Source organism: Glandiceps talaboti (assembly GCF_964340395.1).
Source record: "Glandiceps talaboti chromosome 2 unlocalized genomic scaffold, keGlaTala1.1 keGlaTala1_2_unloc_1, whole genome shotgun sequence".
Classification (NCBI taxonomy): Eukaryota; Metazoa; Hemichordata; class Enteropneusta; family Spengelidae; genus Glandiceps; species Glandiceps talaboti.
In genome coordinates this window covers 337594-358022 of record NW_027554289.1, presented here as the reverse complement: position 1 = coordinate 358022, position 20429 = coordinate 337594, and the positions used below count along the sequence as shown (strand labels likewise).

Below are 20429 nucleotides of genomic sequence, written 5' to 3'. Positions count from 1 at the left end.
CTCCGATTCGAATATACGATGACATTTCGTGATATATTAACGGTGACATTATATTTTTTCAGTAACTATGTTTTAACAAGACTGTATTTTAGCCGCAGTCAAGCTAAATCGCCACCATATGGAGCAAGGGATTGATATTGTCCTGAAACGAAGTATCAACCATCCATCCATTCACCCACCCAGTGGTCATTTTCCTCTATCTATATTTCTTTGCATATACTCGACGTCTTGTTTACTGCCCTTCTTTCTATCACTTTGGATGTTTGTGAGGTAGTCACGGTTCGTTATTGTTTGATTTTCAGCAACCACATATTCGAATATATTTATAGAAAATAGACGTTGACTACAACAATTTTCGATTCATATAATTATTTTAATGTTCTATGGAACAAATTGAATATAGAATAGATTTTGATATTACGTGACATTCATCGATTAAAATTTATGAATTTCAAAAAAAACCCACTTCAAATCTGTATTGTTTCTTATTTCCATTCGTAGTATACAGCTTACAGACCATCTCTTTGAAGTGTCACACATCCAGTCTGTCACGGTAACATTTATGGCATTGCCCAATATCGCCCAGACAAGTATACAATTAGGGAGCCTTTAGTAATTACAAGGGGTGGATAATGGGGGGGGGGGGGTGACGTTTTACAAATCTGTCCCGGGGAGGGTCATACTTTATGAGGGATGGTCACTTTTTAGTACAACGAACGAGGGGGGGGTGTCATGATTTTATGCCACAGACAGGGCTTGATTTCCCCTGGCCCCCTTCCCTTGTAATTACTGAAGGCTCCCTGAAGACATTAAGAGATTAGTTAGTGGTGTGAAATGTACATTTTGTTTTTCTCTTGATTAGTAACAATAAAAAAATCCAACAACAACAACAAAAATTACTGAGGGCTCCCGTAGTATGTACGGTACCCATGACGAGGGCGCGCTCTCACATCAGTCAACCCCTGTCACAAACAGGCCGGTGAGGGCGGAGCGACACGATGTAGCTTACAGTCTAGTAGTATGACGTTACATGTACACCCATACACTTATAAATACCTTCGTTCATAATCCGTTAAAGCATATGGATACAATATCATTATAAAGTAGTTCTATAAATCATATCACCATCAACGTGATGAGGTATTTGATTCGTATTTTGAAGCATCTGTATAATATTTAATATTGTATATAAGCCATTTTAGTCCGATGGGGTGGGGCGGGGTGCAAATGACCCCTGGCAGTATATATTCACTTTGTGCTTGGTTTACTGTGCCGTCTTAATTCTTACACACCGTGTTCGAGGAGGTGGAAAACACCTGCTTTGACCGCCTCCCACGCCTCTAGTGCCGTCGGAATAATCTGTTTTTCTGGCAGAAAGAATCCATAAAATGGCGACTTAAATGGTGTGTCACGGAGTTCAACACCATAAGAATGTTTAACTCCAAGTACACCGTGCACCCAATCTGCGCTTGTACCTGTCGCTACATCTAGAAATAGAAGCAAAGAAAGAGTTCGTAATTATGTGAACTTCACTTCATGTACTAATTTCAGTAAATGGTGTGCATAATAAACGTGTACGCCTCTGTTAGATCTTTGAAGTATGATGGAAAGACTATGATAGGATTCACACATAAAGTGTTGGGCTATTTTAACATATATCTTTACACATGAAGTATTTTCACATATATACATTTACACATGAAGTGTTGGCCTATAGATTCACACATGAAGTGTTAGCCTATAGATTTACACATGAAGTGTTAGTCTATTTTCACATATATACATTTACACATGAAGTGTTAGCCTATTGATTCACGCATGAAGTGTTAGCCTATAGATTCACACATGAAGTGTTAATCTATTTTCACATATATACATTTACACATGAAGTGATAGCCTATTGATTCACACATGAAGTGTTGGCCTATAGATTCACACATGAAGTGTTAGCCTATTGATTCACATATGAAGTGTTAGCCTATAGATTCACACATGAAGTGTTAGCCTATAGATTCACACATGAAGTGTTAGTCTATTTTCACATATATAGATTCACACATGAAGTGTTAGCCTGTTTTCACATATATACATTTACACGTGAAGTGTTAGTCTATAGATTCACACGTGAAGTGCTAGCCTTTTTCCTTGAAATTACACTTCAACTACTAAAATAAATATCACCTAAATACTGCCATATCATGAAAGCTTGTCACTGGTTCTTTTGAAATAATAAAGGAATTAGATAGTTCATCTTGTCTTCAATAAAACAAGTTGTGTTTACCTAACAGAGTTAACACAGAATTTGAATTCAAACATCATTTTGTCCTCTATTAGACTATTTCAAACATTTTGCTCTGGGACCCTTGATTTTTCTTCTCCTTGATTTTAACAATGGGTTTAAAGTTTCTTGAGCAAAGTAACAACAAAGTTTGAGATTTGTATTAATGAGATGACCGTGTATATTGTGTCAAACAACCCACTAGACTCGATCACCGTAACAAATATGAACGGCCAGGTTCGTATAGTATGTGCCCCGGGCTATATGCCCATACTATACTGGTTCTATACTTACAAATAACATTAGCGATTGGACCATACACATACTGCGTTCCATAAACTGATGTCAATTTGCTAGTAACGACTTGCATAAATACATCCTGAAATGAACATGAAATGTGTCAGCTTTAGAATTGACATGTCATTGAGGTTAATAGAGTTTAGGCCAATTGATTCAGGTTACACCTAGTTTTTCACTGCCGACCCTAAACCTTATTTTTTTATTTTTTTATACATATTTCGAGAAAACAATGATAAAAATATATAAAAATATATGTGAAGTCTCGCCAGACATAGTGGATGCTGAAACTGATATCAACTTAAAAAGACAACATAAAACTTTTCTTCCAATCTGTAATGGCTGTACATCTGAAGGGAAGAAACCAATAACACGGAGACCATTTGGGAAACAACGGAAAACATAACTATCTGAACTAGACACTCACACATGAAAACAAAATATATAATATAATAAAATAAAAAAAAATAATACCTACCCCACCTATTCCAAAATTGAGCGTTATCGGAACCACGCATAGATCATGAGACGCTTTTAAATTTTACACACATAATTTATGAATTACTGTGACAGTAAACTTGTGTGTTTGAGCTTCACACATTAATTAGTTTATGACAACTCAGTATCTGCTACTTTTAATTTTTGCAATACTTTTGAAGTCTGTTCATTTTTTACACGTCGCTTGAACAAATTACATTTTATGGCGTCTATTGTCATGGACCAATTTCTAAATGAGATTCCTACATAATGTGCTGTACTCACGTGATCATGGTAATCTGCTGGATACTCGTGTGTGTAACCCCAAGGAGACAACCATAGTTGGTAATAAGAATGCCAGTCAATATATAAAGCGATTCCCTGAGACTCGGCGATGTTTGAGAGTACCGTTTGGATGCCCGTGATTTCTGACGAAGAGTTCGGACTTGAACCAAAATACCCAAGTGAACAGGGGTCTGCTGAACCTCCGTTTACATCTAGATGGAATGAAAGGAAGGATAATAAAACATGAACAACTCTTATAATATGGAGTGTATGCCTTTAACGGTATGCACATGTGAGGCATGAGACAACACTGCTGGTGTCTATAACAATATTGAAAGAATGAAGACAACATCAAAAAGTTCCGTCAATTTCTTGTTTACAATTATTTCAGTATCTTGAATGGATATCTAATTATAATACAGAGAGAAATACATATATTGAACTCGATCGAATCGCGCTGGAATATAAATAGAATACACGGCCGTGTACGGGACGCTTCTGTGGATTACTAGTTTATGCATGATCGAATGTTTGTCCAGTGTGATAATCTCCCAGCAGGTGAGAGATAAAGCAAACTGTTAATTAGTCTTGCTGCTAGACGTTCGGGCTTTCTTTCGATGCTATAACTATAAACGAACGAAGTTCGCATGTGAGGGCTTGCCTCGGATGTTCCATCCTCCATAGCGTTGTTCGGCTGTGTGTCGTATTTTATCGGAAGAACATCCGAGGGCTAGCTGATAGACTAACTGTTAATGTAAGTGACCTCTCGCCAATTTAGATAACTTAGATAAGAGGAGAAGAATGGACAAGGCGTCTATTTAGTCAAGAAAAGAGAGAACAACCTCAGACTTTTAGTGGTAAATAGGGAAAGAAAAAGAAATAGTTTTAAAACTCAAAGAGTGAATTGATCAATATCACACACAAAATAAGTTATATTGCACCACAAAAACTGACCATTCAATCGATCAATCATTCAGCCAAATAATAAATAAATCAATAAATCAACCGATCGATTGATTGATTGATCGATCGATCGATTTATCGATCGGTCAATCAGTTACATGCTCGCTGCCCCCTTTGAAAAAGACCAGAAAGTGTACGTCAAGTACATACATACATACATACATACATACATACATACATACATACATACATACATACATACATACATACATACATACATACATACATACATACATACATATAATATCAATTTTTAATCCTCCCATTTCTGGTCTTATAACCAAAATAACAAATATGTGTAGACATGTGTAATGAGTTTATTAAAATATACTATAAATAAATTTAAGAAGTAAGAATGTAAATATGACTCATAGATAACTTGGGCCTTATTACCTGTATATCATTATCATTTTCGGATTTTGTTGCCTCATGCCCCTGGTCTGAGTTGATACGTAACGTTTTCTACGAAACCAAAACGGCCTATACAATAAAACTTCATAAGTTCGGATATATGTACCTGATTCAGAAAACGCTGATTTAGATTATAAATGTGACGTCTTTGTGAGATCTGGTGGTGATTCTAAACATAAGTATCCGGGGAGAAAAATCGAGCATAATTAGACAAAAGTAACCTTGATAATTAGCAATTGTTTACGGATTCTGATTTATCAAATTGGGGAAATTGGCGATATTCGCCGTCTATGGTTCACCTAAAACTTACAAGTTTAATTGACTTACCTCCCCAATGAAATGCCCAGTTTCTGTTCAGATCAGTGCCTATACAAACCGAGCCTTCGTTTGGTTCTCTTGATTTCCGCCACAGTCGATCCTATCGGGGGAAAAAATAGATTGTAGTTGACAAAAAGAAAACCTAGACGTTCTCTTTTATATATATTCTACACTGTAGTAGTGAGAAATTTGCGTTCGAGCCTCTTTTCAAAGTGTAGTGAACTATGACAACCCTTTCTCGTGACAGCTTATAACCAACAACGCTACACAATTTCACGTGACAAATGCATATGATTAAAGCAGTCATTTTTGTATCAGACGTCGATTCGACGATGCACATACAATTCAAAGGCGATTAAAAAACTCATTTTGAGAACTCAGTTTTCTCCGAGTTTCAGAGTAAAAAGGACAATAAAGTCCCTTCTACCTTCTAGGCAGTTCGTAACGGGAAAAAAATCGCAAAATGAATGTGTTTTCTAAAAAAAAAAAAAGTCAAAATGTATATGGCACGGTATATGTAGACAATCTTGTTATGAATAGTTAAAAGACGGTAATTTGGAGGAGGTTGTAGACCGGTTATAAGCCCCCCCCCCCCCCAAGTCTTTCAGCCTAAGTGCCAAATTATAATAATCTTTTTTTTAAATTTATACTGGATAGTTCTTTAAGCATTTAAACACTTGTCTCCCAAGAAGTCCAGTGAGGGCCATCCTTCATGGGTTCAGTGTTAATGCAGGAGGAAACCGGAGTACCCGGGGAAAACCTGCGTTGTTCGGTAGAGTCAAACTGAACGACACTCTTCTTACTTACAGCGTGGTAAATTTAATCGAACCCTGAATGGGTTCAAACCCTGACCGCAGTGGTAAGAGGCAAGTGGTTTAACCACTTGGCCACCGACAACCCTATACAAGGTAACGCCCACATATGAAAATAAAACAGGGAATATATATGCTGTTTTACCATTTCCCATGAATAAATAAAACCATCTGGATTTAGAACCGGTACGATATACCAGTCTAACGAGTTAACCATTTTAGTCACTGTCCGGTCCTTGTCGTAGTTTTCCACCAGCTGCAAGTTAAACAAGATATTTCTGTTTATTACAACACCAAGATGGAGGAAAAAAATATTGATTAAACTTTCTCGTAATCGGTATATTGCACCCTCTAAACTACCAGGTTCACAAATATAAGGTTGGATTGACTGTCACGATACCGTGGTCAAAACCTTGCCCATGTGCACGCAAGCTATTCAGGAACCAAACGGCAGTGACGAGGTTAGGCTCGAACAAACAACATGCTTGCAGATTCCAGGCCGACCACTATAACCATTCATCATTTGACAACCATGATGACTGGACGATGTTTGTTTTACACTGCTTTGTTTCTTAATGTTTAGAATATAAGCAATCGATCGATGAATGTGTGGTCATGAATTTTTAATAAAACGACTTCAAAATAAAATTATATATCCGAACATACATAGATAAGAAGTAAGAAATATATTAATGCATAATTTATTTTACATTGCAGTATCTGATAAAATAATTACTTGAGATATGGCATTTTCCAAAAATAAACAGGATATGCATTAATGGAAAGATTAAAACTGCCATAAAATTATATATTTGGCTGATTCTAGAAGTGAATTTTATTTGGCTCCAAAACGGGTTCATTAATAAATCCCTAAAATTATACTCCTTGCCTCTTTAATGAAAAATATCATTGATGCTGGAGATATCCACTCTCTGCTGTGAATTCCACCTGTGAAAAATACGGCTTTCTTCGTTATAGACGAAGGTTTCCGGATCTAAAACAAAAAAGTCAGAATTTGATATCACCATGTCATTTTGTCGAAGTTAGCCCAAGGCAGAAGAGATAATCCTCTAATATCATGGATAAAAAATGACGATCGCAAAAAATCACCTCGGGTATATGCTACTGATAAAAGCAATAGCGGTGACAGCATTCTTTGTGATAAGACGATGCAAGCACATTTCTTTTGAATATTTCATCATGATAATGATCGCATCGTCGTAAACCACAGCCTCTTTTACGGCACCGTCCAAATGTGCTTGCGGGAATGGATGATCGATGTCTCTGTCAAATGAATATACTATGAAATTTACTGAATTTAGTACGTCTCTTCCTACGATGTTGCTTTGGTCGCCGTCTCTTTGCTGAAATATTTATTTTCAGTGAGGTACATACAGGGATAATGTCAAACACTAACCTTGATACCCCTTGCTATTCTACCCTCATAACTGACCGTCACTGTAAAGATTTCTGATATTTTCGGATATTTGGCTACAATAGAATCCATCCAGCTATTAATCTATAAAAAGAAAAAAGAATGGAAATAAATTATCAGGCAACATCTATCACGGCTGGCATCCATGCTCGTACTACTGTTAAGCCACGCTACACAGAATATTCATTTTATGTACAGCTATTAAATGGCATTACATGCCATTTTTGAGTATCACGTATTTTGGCAGCTTTTGGCAGTAGTGTAGTCTCCCAGTGAGTCACCATTGATATTGCACAGGTCTAAAACAATTTGAATTCTTTATTTCATAATGAAAAATAAGTTAACGCATTCGATTGTTACTTACCTCTTCCCAAGTATGATAGACACTGTAGTCGAACCTTGAGGGCGTCGCAGTAGACTCTCTATCGCTTGCCTGTGATGAGTGTCCTTCTTTCATCTGGGCATCGATGGTCTTTTGGACATTCGTCTGTAGAGTTCTGACACTAATGCCGTGTTTCCTGAGATACATGTTGACTTCATTCTGAAGATTTGGTGGAACCATGACGTCAATCGGTGAATTAAGTCGAGTCGGCTCTATCCAAAAGTCAATTTGATACTGTGAATGAAAGAAATAAAATAACCATGTCAAATATCGTGCGTATCCCTCAGGCTAGTCTAGATGCCAACGTGGTATCGAATAATTTCTAAAGAGAGATGTCGATGAAGGGCAGCACTAGACTACCCTCAGGCTGTCCTTATACAGTTTATTTATACCCCCTTGTGCCGAGGGTCACAATAGATTGGGGAGAGTTGATGAAGCAGGACAGGTGGACAATGAGTAGTTTTTTTTAAACGGAGTCTATTCACATTATGATATGAAGCAAACGCGACATTCACGCCTGCATTAAAGCGACCTCAGGGAGCTTTCAGTAATTACAAAGGGGGGGGGGTCCTAATTCCTGGGAATTAGGGGTGGGTCACTTTTTACAAATCGGTCCTCGCGGGAGGGCCATATTTGAGAAAATGGAAATTAGGGGAGCGTCACATTTTACTTTGACTCATTTTTTTTATCTAACTTTACATTATTTTGTGATTGTGGCATGATCCCACTACTGCCACCAGTTTCAAATCCTACCGCTACCACATCCCACAACTGCCACCATGCATTGTGCAGTAGTATCATAACATATCAGTGAAATGCAGTGAATTAACTATAGTTGTGGTGTGAGGAGAGGAGCTGGTCTCACAGTAGTAGAGGAAGAACAGTGTGGCAAGGTATTGGGGGAAAATGTGGTGGCGTGGAGATGTTGACCTTGGTCCTGTGCTTGTCACTGACTTGTGCACTCATCTAGTCATTGGGAGTTCTGGCCTACACCTCAGCCAATTAGATCAAAATGCAGGTATTGATTTACAAACACAAACTCACTGTGGTGGTGGTAATAGTGGGAAACAACAAATGCCTTTAAAAACTATCAATGTGGTGGGATCTTACTACAGAAAAAGGTGGTCAGTTTTGCGCCCAACTAGTCTTTTGGAGTTCTGGCCTTCAACTCAGCCGCCAATAGATCTAAACACGGGTACTGGTGGAATACAAACACAAACTCACTGTGGTGACATGGTAATAGTAGGAAACAACAAATGCCTTTAAAAACTATCAATGTGGTGAGATCTTTAACTAGTCTACGGGATAATTCCTTGTCTCTGGTGGGATTCGAACCCAGGACCTCTTGACTACTGAATCTTGAGCTCTACCAACTACGCCACAGGAAGGCGGTGTTAAAAATGTTTGTTTTGTTTTTTTAAATTGAAATATTTGAACAGGGGAGGGGCATATTTTAGGGAAAGGAAATTGAAGGGGTCACTCTTTGAACAGCACAGTAAACTAGGGGGAGGGTCACATTTTATGCCTCAGACCGGGCTAGATTTCCCCCGGCCTTCCCCCACCCTCGTAATTACTGAAGGCTCCCTTAAAGCGAGTTATCACCCATAATTACTAAGTAAACCACTGTATAACATATCAGTCTCCATGTTAATTACTCTGAGAACAATGTTAAACTAACTCAAATTTGATTTCACGTCATTATGTCAGCGAAGAGCTCAATATTGGTGACGTCATTCCACTACTGTCACACAAAATATTGCGTTCACGTCACTGGTGGTACCCTAGCCACTGAGTCTTTGGGTATTTTGTAACGCGGTTAGCTACAATGGTAATCTACGATGTGGTGCGGGTAAACGACAAAAAAAACACTGAGTTTGTCGAACATGCATAGATCGCACAATGGCGATGCATACTTGAATCATTAGTCTGGATCATCATGGTATAAACCACGTCTGGTCAAAGTCCCTCAATCAGCACAAAAAGTTGTTTCTCCAATCAGTGAACCCCAATTGCTATAGTGACGTCAACAGTGTATAAGTAGCATCCTGAGCTGATAAATATACCCTATTTTGACATTACATAACTGCCCCAATAAATACTAACTTTATGCGGGACTGTGTTATTGGTTAGAATTTTGTGATTGATAAACAAAGACATTGTGTTAATGACTGTGTGGGTGGCTGTGGATGAATTGTAAATTTCATCTCATGCATCTCAGGACTTCTAGAGTAACGCCTTTGACTATACTGGGAGTAGAGGTGTAAATCGTAATGATACCGTATAGGGACAAGACTATTATTGTAATCCAAATCTGACTGTCTGTTAGTATTGTTGAATAACATGTATGCGCAAATACTGACCGACTGTCATTCTTTGACCTGAAAAGTACAGAAAACGCTACTGGGACAAAGGGAAAACTTGGAGGGAGATTACTCTGATCAACATTTGGTTAATCTTCAATCCAGGCATCGAAGATATTTGATGAATTATGTATGAAATGTACTCTTTTTTTCATTAGTTTTTTTGTATATGTTTGCGTTACACAATACCCAATAATCAAACTGGTTGGTTTTGTTGAATAGCACTATAATGTATGCGCAAATATTGACCAATTAAACATGGCTTCTGGGGCAAAGGGAAAACTTAGAGCCGGGTACATCAACATGGTGTCCGTCTTGGGGTCACGTTGTTTCGGTGTATGCACATAATGAATAGTTTTGTCTGGGTGGCGTAAAGGTGATACTTTTGAACAGTTTATCAAATATATCTTTTAACTTTATTGTGCTGTGGCGTCTCCGTTCCATGTGTTTACTCTCAGACCACTTTTTAGCAAGTGGTCTGAGGTTTACTATATGACAATAACAATGTTTGCAAATACCCCGTGTCCTGTCACTTGTGTCTCAGATAAGTCAAATAAAAGCATATATTAAAAAACGACATAGCCGTTGAAAACATCGCAGCCGGTGATACAATGTAAAAGTCAAATGACTTTCAACCGTAACTTTATTTATTGCCCGTTAGTCTAGTTTCCTATACGTGTTACGATTGCCACAATCACCCGCGACTTTGCACATTTTAACTATATGTGTTATGCTTTCTATCTATGACTAAGGATATTTTGTAAATCTTATATAGTCTTGTATCGAATATACACGAGCTGGACAGAGTGGTCTAGGTTCAATACTAGACGGTAAATAAATATCCGATATCATAAAATGTTCGATGTCGCGCCTTCATGGGATAGTGATCATAGAGAACGTCGACAGGTATATAGTCTAGTCCATATACAGTATCATTACGATTTACACCTCCGCTCACGTTTAGTCAAAGTCGTTACTCTAGAGCTGCAATTTAAAATTCATCCATAGCCACCCATGTCAATCACAAAATTCTAACCAATAACACAGTCCCTCTAAAGTTAGTTTTTATTGGGGCAGTATTACTTAATGTCCACATATGGTATTATTTGTGGTTCAGTTAGAGACCACATTGGCATTCAGACTAACAGGTATACGATCTAGACTACTATATTGTCTGTATATACACCTCCGATGGTTGACATTATACTAGTAATTGCGAATAATACAGCAAATGGAATGTTACCAACTTACATATCAACATGGTTACCATCACACGGAGGATGCCGCAACAGGTTATGCAGTTTGTACAGTTTTAACAAGCAAAGTATTTTTCTAACTTTTTTTTCACCAAGTGTACTTTGAAATCTTTCCTCCGAATCCACTGGTACTCGTGTACGTGTAGTTGCAGATCGATCGTCAGTTAATAGCTTATTATGTATACCAGAGTAGCTTGTTTGTTAGAGATTCGCTTGCTAATTCAATATACAACTCGATACGTTGTCTTCAAGTTCTCGGAGATTCCAAGAATTTAAGTCCTAGTACAACCCATAACACCAAAATAAAGCATTTTCTGTATTTACCACAATCGTTTTTAGCATCTATATCAAGTGTAAAAGTATACTGTTTTATTTGCTAATAGACCACATTAGAAAGGCAACATCCTCGGCTTGTAAATAAACCAATTGAAACAGTATACTTTTACACTTGATATAAATGCTATAAATGAGTGTAGCACGTAGAGAAAGTGCTTTACTTCAGTGTTACTGGTTGTATAACACGACTAGGGAAGTGTGCACGTAGCTGTAACATGTTTTATGTACACTAGTCCCCACTTCATATGGATGCATGTTACAATTACATGTGGTAGGAGATATTGAAATACCAATACTGTACTACTTCCAGATACTAGAATTTTGAAGTAATATGTTCTTTTAGTCATTCTTCCTTCTCTTAAAAACACGATTGTTCCAATATGTGCTTTAGTATTACACTTATCGGAATAACAAACTAAGAAATCGTGTCATCGTTATTTTTTTTAATTTTAACGTGCACGGCGTAGAGGTATCCTTGTTTTCCATTGCAACCCCAATGGTGTCGAGGACGAGGTTTTACAAAACCATTGTTTAGTGACTTGAAGGAGTTCGTAATAAATCAAAATGATACATAATAGACCCAGTGTCATCCCGGCCCCAGGTAGCACTTTCATTTGACCTTGGAGTAATTATACTGTCAGCATCATTACTCCAAGATTTGACAAAAGATTATCAATCAATAATGCTGAAATCACAGTATGATGAATCATTCATCGCTCAAGATTTACCTCTCCATTTGAAATATGGAAATTAGCACAGAGGGAAGTATAGTCTTGTAGTAAGACCTCGTATCTGCGCTCGGAAGGTTGTTACCAAAAGCCGAGGATGACATTACTTCTAGTACGCTTGGCACTGTTCAACCCATGGTCACTTTTAAAGTTAGCAAAATTACCGGAAGGTATAGCAGCTAGGATAAAGAAAGACTGACAAGAGATAATCCCGAAATGTCATCCTAAAAACTATTAAAATATTTAGACTGTGGTCGCATTCTACCTCTACGATGAAAGTATGCGCTACTTATAAAGCTGTATAAGACCACAACTTGATTGATCGAACTCTAAGCCGTATGTGGAAACACCCGCGATCTTTGTTCAACCATAGACCATTGCCTATGGTTCAACGGACTACATTGAGTCGAGCAGATTAAACCCCTTGGGTCATAATTGACTTAGCAATGGATAATCCTTCTGTGTTGAAGATATTTAAATCAAGGATGAAGTTGTCGATACAGTTGGAACATATACATATTTAGGGATGACTCTCGATGATAAGCTTTCATGGAAACAGAACACACATTCCATTGTCAAAAAACTTCACAGTCGATTGTACTGCCTGAGGAAACTGAGATATTTTAATGTTAGCATAGATCTACTACAAATGTTTTATACTTCAACTCTGAGCACTGTTTTCACTTTTGGAGTATGTTGGGCTGGAAATATTACTAAACAAGACAAAGACAGACTTGACAAAATCATCAGAAAAGCGACTGGGGTGGTTGGTAAAAAACAGACTAACATTGACAGACAGCCTGGGAACAATATTAGCTGACGACACACATCCACTCAGGCAAGAACTTGACAGTCGACGTATAGATAGAAGCGGCAGACTCAGACTCACAAGCACGAGAACAACACGCTATAAGCAATCATTCAATCCAGCAGCAATTAAATTACACAACCAACAGACAGACAGACCTCGACTCTAGCCCTACATGTGTAACAAATTTGGTGGGGGCCTCTTCTGTTTAGGTAACCCCCTTCAATGTTACTCTCTCTCCCTCCACTCTCCACTCTGTACACGGGATCGACTTGGACTTTTAGGGAATTAGCTCAGACTACACACAATGTTCATGGTTAACCTGGATCATTTGGAAGTGGCCACGGAGCAGATCGAAGCTCCTGACCTCAGACCGTCTCTTCCAAAGACTGAATCCATCATTTTATTATTCCATCAAATTCTTATAAACATAAAATATACAATACTCAAATGATTGGGTGATAAGTAATCAGCACCATAAATGACTAAAACGGAAGTATTGCCGTCGCCTTAATTCAATGCAAATGATATTGGCAAATATGAAAACTAGCTAAACAATGTGATCACGTCATTGTTCTTCCAACTGTCTGTAATCAGTCATTATTTGACACTGTTGATCTTTTAATAACTTAATGTTGTCATCTTAGAAGAATACTATTCGCGAAATGCAAACATTTGTTCTAAGTGTTAATTCATGACAGCTGAGAGTTCACGGTGACCTCGCAAAACATCAAATCTTAGCGAATATCAAAAAGTTGTATTCTGTCATCCGTAACACTATCACCTTTTCCCAAAGTGTGGCGTCCCCGCCACACATTAAAGTATTCAAAATAATTGCCTTTCATAAATGAAACACTTTTTATGATTTTGTAAATCGATAGAAAAGGAGAAAAGTACAAGCAATTAAAGAAGTTAAACTTGGAATAGTATGGACGTCTGCTCATTTCTTGAAAAACGGTCTGGTTTCGAGACAGGCAGTTTACTTTCAAAGATTGGAATTGCAGCGATTATCTTTTTCAACATTGACGATAATGCGAGTGGTTATTCAAGAAGTACCTTTAGAGTCATACAGCTCCTCTAACATACAGCGTCTGATCAGACTATACAATCACTCACACAGCCGTGCCTATCTTTTACCCAGATAAAAAAAATGAAACCCTTTTGAATTTTGACTTGTAAAATCTATCATACAGGTACTCTTCATTGACAACTCAAAAATCGAGAAATAGATGATAATTTCATCAAACAAATGATGCCTTTCTTTTTTGTGAAAAACAACAACTTTACGTCGTTTACGATTGAAAAAAGTTGGACTAGCAGTTATCATACCGACATACGGGTTTTTAGCATCTGAGAAATTTCAGAAATTCTTGCGGTATTTGAAAGGAATTTTTGCATAGACAATAATACAGCTCATTTCGGTCGGATCTCTGTTTTACACTCAAATTTGAAAATCAAATATTTATCTTGTACTGCAGATTCAATAAAATACTTTATCAACATGGTTCCTTTCTTTACTGTAGGAACTTAACATCACAAACTCAGACTCAACGTGTGAGCAACGCATTTATCTGTAGCGTTTCGGCTCACTACAACTCAGAGTCAATAAAACTTCGAGGAGTTTCCAATACTCCATACTTCAATAAATATTCTCATTAAAACTAAAATTTTCTCCATAGATGAATCGTCAATAATATTCTTTCTGCTTGTACGCGACCGTTGAGATGTAAAACAGCATCACTGAAATGGTTATGATAAGAAAATAGATTTCAAGAATTGTTCGTCGGCAAAGTAAATCGAGCATACAATTACTAATTCTTACACATTTCTCTGGACACACAGTAAAAAAAAATTGCTGATCATGGATAGAAATGAATTCGAGGAATAAAAATAATGTCAATCTTTAGCAAATCTCTACTACCGTATGATTAATGAGTTGTTTGTCCTTCAAAAGTCTTAAACATGTATTTCACATGCGAACTGCTTCTGTCTGCATCAGCGTCCGATACGCGATATCTCCAATCGCATGGCAGCTGTTCGGTCTCCGTTGAAGGTTTCACTGCTGCAACGTTTGTCAAAGTCTCTATAGCTGTCTGTTTATTCACAATTCCACGTTTTGAAACACAATCCCTCCTTCTGCGTTGTCTTAGTCCGTCTCTGCAATATTTTACAAGTTCTAGTTCGAGTTGACTTCCCACCATTGTAACATAATCATTTAAAAGTTTCCTTTCGAAAAGTTCTCGAGTCATCGATTTGTCACTCACCCAGCGGCGTTTTTTTTCTTCTTCTCAAAGGTTGTCAATTATTCTTCATAAGGTTAAATTTGTCTCATTACGCACACAATGGTCCTAGTCCAAGGCCGGTTTTTCCACCAATGTAACAAATAGGGTGGGGGCCTCTTCTGTTTAGGTAACCCCCTTCAATGTTACTCTCTCTCCCTCCACTCTCCACTCTGTACACGGGATCGACTTGGACTTTTAGGGAATTAGCTCAGACTACACACAATGTTCATGGTTAACCTGGATCATTTGGAAGTGGCCACGGAGCAGATCGAAGCTCCTGACCTCAGACCGTCTCTTCCAAAGACTGAATCCATCATTTTATTATTCCATCAAATTCTTATAAACATAAAATATACAATACTCAAATGATTGGGTGATAAGTAATCAGCACCATAAATGACTAAAACGGAAGTATTGCCGTCGCCTTAATTCAATGCAAATGATATTGGCAAATATGAAAACTAGCTAAACAATGTGATCACGTCATTGTTCTTCCAACTGTCTGTAATCAGTCATTATTTGACACTGTTGATCTTTTAATAACTTAATGTTGTCATCTTAGAAGAATACTATTCGCGAAATGCAAACATTTGTTCTAAGTGTTAATTCATGACAGCTGAGAGTTCACGGTGACCTCGCAAAACATCAAATCTTAGCGAATATCAAAAAGTTGTATTCTGTCATCCGTAACACATGCTCACATGTCTAGCTGTGGCCACTCTTTTTTTAACGCCTACTCTTTTCGAGTTATCGTCGTTCTTTTATCCTGGTTATGTACGTGTTTTGATAAGTGAAAGTCTTGTTTTTACGTACTCGTTTTATTGTTATCTACTCGTTTAAATTGTTGTTTTTTTGTTATGGCAGACACTATAATTTCCTGACAAGGATGAATAAAGTTTTATTGTATTGTATTGTATTGTATTGTATTGTATTGTATTGTATTGTATTGTATTGTATTGTATTGTATTGTATTGTATTGTATTGTATTGTATTGTATTGTATTGTATTGTAAACTTGAGGCATGTAAATAGTGATCGATAGTCCTACGAGACAATTTTTTGTTTGGTGACAAAAATAGGTCCCAGTCCTTCCGTGTGTGTAAAGCGTTATCATCATCGTTTACAGGGTGAGAAAATGGGATTTATGGCAAAAGAATCCCCCCCCCCATTGAATAAGTATAAGGACTACAATTTGTTCAAAATCGGCACATCAACAAAATTATTTTAAATACAAAGCGTTGAAAAATCTGAAACCATTAGTTAGGTAAAACAAAATGCAATGTGTATCTGAACTGTATCAGTATGATGTATTAAACTAGGCCTTACCTCATACGGAAATCTCTCCTGTAACTGCTTCATGGCTTCTAATTCATTGTCTGTCTCCGGTACAACTCGTATCACCTGATAACTGAAGAAGACAAAACGGGCCACGTTACTCTTCAAACTTTTTACTGGACTCGAGTATTTTTGGAAAAAAAAAATAATCGAGAAAATCAACATATCTTACAAATTTCAGTCTCGTCTTTCTCTGTTTGATAATCAGAAGCTGGTCATGATTATCGCAGTTTTTAAATTTGCCTGAGTAAATGCATAAAATTGTAAATTGTAAAAATACTGATTACACTCTGATTATGTATGTGTGTTTGGTAAGAAGGAGGCTCTTAACTCTAAAGGTGATTCTGTGCAATGAAATACAGACCGTAACATACTACATGGAATGATCGCTAGTTTGTGATGTACAGACACACATCAGTGTCTATACTAAACTATGTTGTCGTTATTGTCGGTTATAAAAGTCGGTCTGTAACAACTTTTTAGTTAAAATTTGATTCAACGTCATTTTGGAAGTACCTTCTTCTGTTTTGATGAAACTGATTTTTGTGAGATATTTAAAATAATTTTATATCATGATGAAGTCAGTATCGATAAATCGACCACGATAAATAATTTATCCAGAAAAATTGGGTGGTTGGACGATTTGAGATTTAAAAATATTACCACAGTGACTTTTATTTTTTTCCGGGAAAGAGATATCACAAAATGTTTGAAATGTGTGTGATGGTTAATATATTAGGCTGACGAGCCCACCCTTCATTGAGAACTGTAACCACATAGGAATATAATAACATTTGATTCCAAAGGGTTCCGACCCCAGCCCGAAAACCGAAATAGTCTAAAACATTCATCCGTTGACGGTTTTTTTTAAATTTACTTTTGTAATAAGAATGTGCTCCTCAGCAATTTTGCACGTTTACCTGTAATGTGGTCTGCATTGTTTAACTAGGTCGCCAGGAAACTTAATACTGTCCCAACTGTTGACATTGTTGTGGCCTTTCTCACTGGTAAAATGGAACATTTTCTTTTCACTCTGTGACCATTGAGTCCTTTGTTATTCTTGGCTCGCCGTGCTAACACCTCAATGGTCAAATTAAAGCAATTCTGCAGTCAATGACTGCCAGTCACATAGCAGACAGCGCAGTTTTGTACTGTCAAGCTGGAGGGAATATCGTATCGATAACACAGCATTCTTATAACATAAAAAGAATCGCTAACATTATATCTAGATCATCGAGCTTTCCTGTGTTTTCTCCCGGGCTACCAACTATATACGTAAGATATGGCTATACTCATCTGATGAGATATACTGTAGTTCAGTTCAGTCGTTTAAGATTGCGCGAAAGCCGGATGCGAAAGGCAACATCCGCACCGACAGCACCATTATAAATAGTATTGCTGTAACGTAGCGCATATTCTACGGTAGGCCTATAGGGCGTTGCACTTTCTTTAGGTATTTCAGTTTTTGACCCGATAATCAGACCATGGTTAAATTTCTTCGTTGGACCATGTATAGTCATTCACGTGTATACACTGTGAGTGAATCGAAGACTCTATTATCCACCCTTCTTATAGTTAACACGTTTCTTTTATCCGTCTTTAAGGATGTCACAATTTGAGGACATGGCTATTCACACTCCCCTCCTGTGTTGCATCTTGTTTACCTGCCTTTCAAACAGGGAGTAACAAATACATCGTCAGGTAACTGTAAGCGGTTTCAGAATATGTTTGAAGGTCATTTGAGACAGAGTGCGTTGATTTGAAATAGGGAAATATATAAAGATCTCTTGGATGTTACCTAGCTCCGGAAACTTAGTCTATAATCTAATAAATCCGGTAAAGCACTGTCCAGTCTCTTTTTGTTCTGATATGGGTGTAAACACTTATTACAGCGAAAACAGTACTTTAAGCAACTGCAGGCGACTGTTGATTAATTATCCTATTGCCTGGTCATGTATCATTAAATGGAAAATCAACTTGACAAGATTACAAAAAGCTGACGGCCATAGCAGCAACACCGTGACTGCGAACGCCACTTAGACAAATCTCGACAACGGTACTTTGAAGGAAAGAGCTACCTTGGAGACGGTATTTAAATGACATGACACGTATTAGGAAAACAACAAGTCGAAGACAGTAGTTTGGTTCTAAAAAATATGTACATATTGAAATGATTGAAAAGGGCAAACGTAGCAGTATACAGTCTCACTTACTTGTCGTATCTCTTCCTCGCAGCAGTCACTGTCCCCATAATCATTGCAACCGTCGTGCATAGTATGAAAAATCTGCATTTTATGAACATCGACATGCTGGACGTTGTGTGTGTACAAAAACGCTTCGCAATGTTAACATTGGTACACTTGCTGCCTGAGCCTGAGCATAGCAAATGTGAGTTTGTATTCACAGGGGGGAACACGCCTATTGATCACCGGCGCGGTGCACGGCCTTTTAACCTTCGACTATTATATGAGCAGTGTATTGCAATAATCATATGGAAACATTGCGGTGTGCACAAGATACCATGACATGGTGTGGTGTGCGCAAGATCACTTGTTGGCTGCGACGTAATATTATCAAACAGTGACTAGACTGTCTTGAAACCAAATTTTAGTATTTTAATATATAAACTGGATTTACTCTAGTACGTGTAGTATCTCGGACAATCAACGCAAGTCAGTGTTGGTTGTCTGAGCTAGTATGCATACCAATCTCATTGATCGGACGAGATACAGTAAAGATATGAATCACAAACTTTTGACATCATGCATCCATAAGCAGTGTTTTTGGAAAGTTTAAGTGATGTATTTTGGTCTTTATAAAAAAAGTGTTAGAACAACCAGAAATCACAACCCAGTCCACACACACACACACACCCACACACACACACACACTCTCTCTCTCTCTCTATCTATCTATCTATCTATCTATCTATCTATCTATCTATCTATCTATCTATCTATCTCTCTATCTATCTCTCTCTCTCTAGATCTCTCGCTCTCTCTCTCTATCTCGATAGAATAGAATTAGAAGTAATTCGTATTTACAGTTCTATATACTGTATAGGAAAACAAAGACGCCATGATCAGGTTGTTGCATCTCATAGCTAACTGTGAGCATGATCAGAAGTAGATGGAATAGAAAGCCATACAGCATACGTCCATTCTATGTATAATATCTTTACTGTATATATATGCATGTATTCCTTATTATTTTAAAGCATGGCTTTAAATTCATTCCAAACGTAGATGGCGCTGTCACGCGGTTCAACTCGTCGCTATTAAAGGGCCACCCAACATGATAGGTAGGTATTAAAAGTTCCGTTCATTTTTATCATTGAAGATTTCATTAATGAAAACAACATCAACAGCAACAACAACAATAAAGAAGCAAAACAAATTTTAGGATGATTTTTTAAAGAGTCAAGGAGAGAAGTGTAAATATTGTAGCTGTTGCGTAGTCGAGACTTTTTAGCGTTTCTAAAGGGTTGAAATTTACGAAAGCCGTGAAGGGACTTCTGACTTCTGACTTCCGACTTCTGACTTCGTATGAAATAGATAGATAAATATATAAATCAATAAATGAAATAAATAAATAGATAATAGAAAAGAAAGAACACAAATCTTACCTGTGGAAATGTTGATGACAAAAAAGCTTAGTTCTTTGGTAG

The 20429-nt window shown here is 37.4% G+C and overlaps 1 protein-coding gene across 1 annotated transcript; it reads right to left on the bottom strand.

The window, feature by feature from the left end:
- Positions 1–429: 429 nt before the first annotated feature.
- On the bottom strand, positions 430–19103 carry LOC144453243 (carboxypeptidase B-like). Its single transcript, XM_078144514.1, has 10 exons — positions 18976–19103; positions 16754–16835; positions 7641–7892; positions 7259–7360; positions 6731–6835; positions 5987–6097; positions 5039–5129; positions 3338–3549; positions 2573–2657; positions 430–1487 (listed from the first exon to the last, which is right to left on the bottom strand). Exons 1-10 carry the CDS (start codon positions 19068–19070, stop codon positions 1285–1287), a joined length of 1338 nt encoding a protein of 445 aa, XP_078000640.1. The 5' UTR covers positions 19071–19103; the 3' UTR covers positions 430–1284.
- Positions 19104–20429: the final 1326 nt, after the last annotated feature.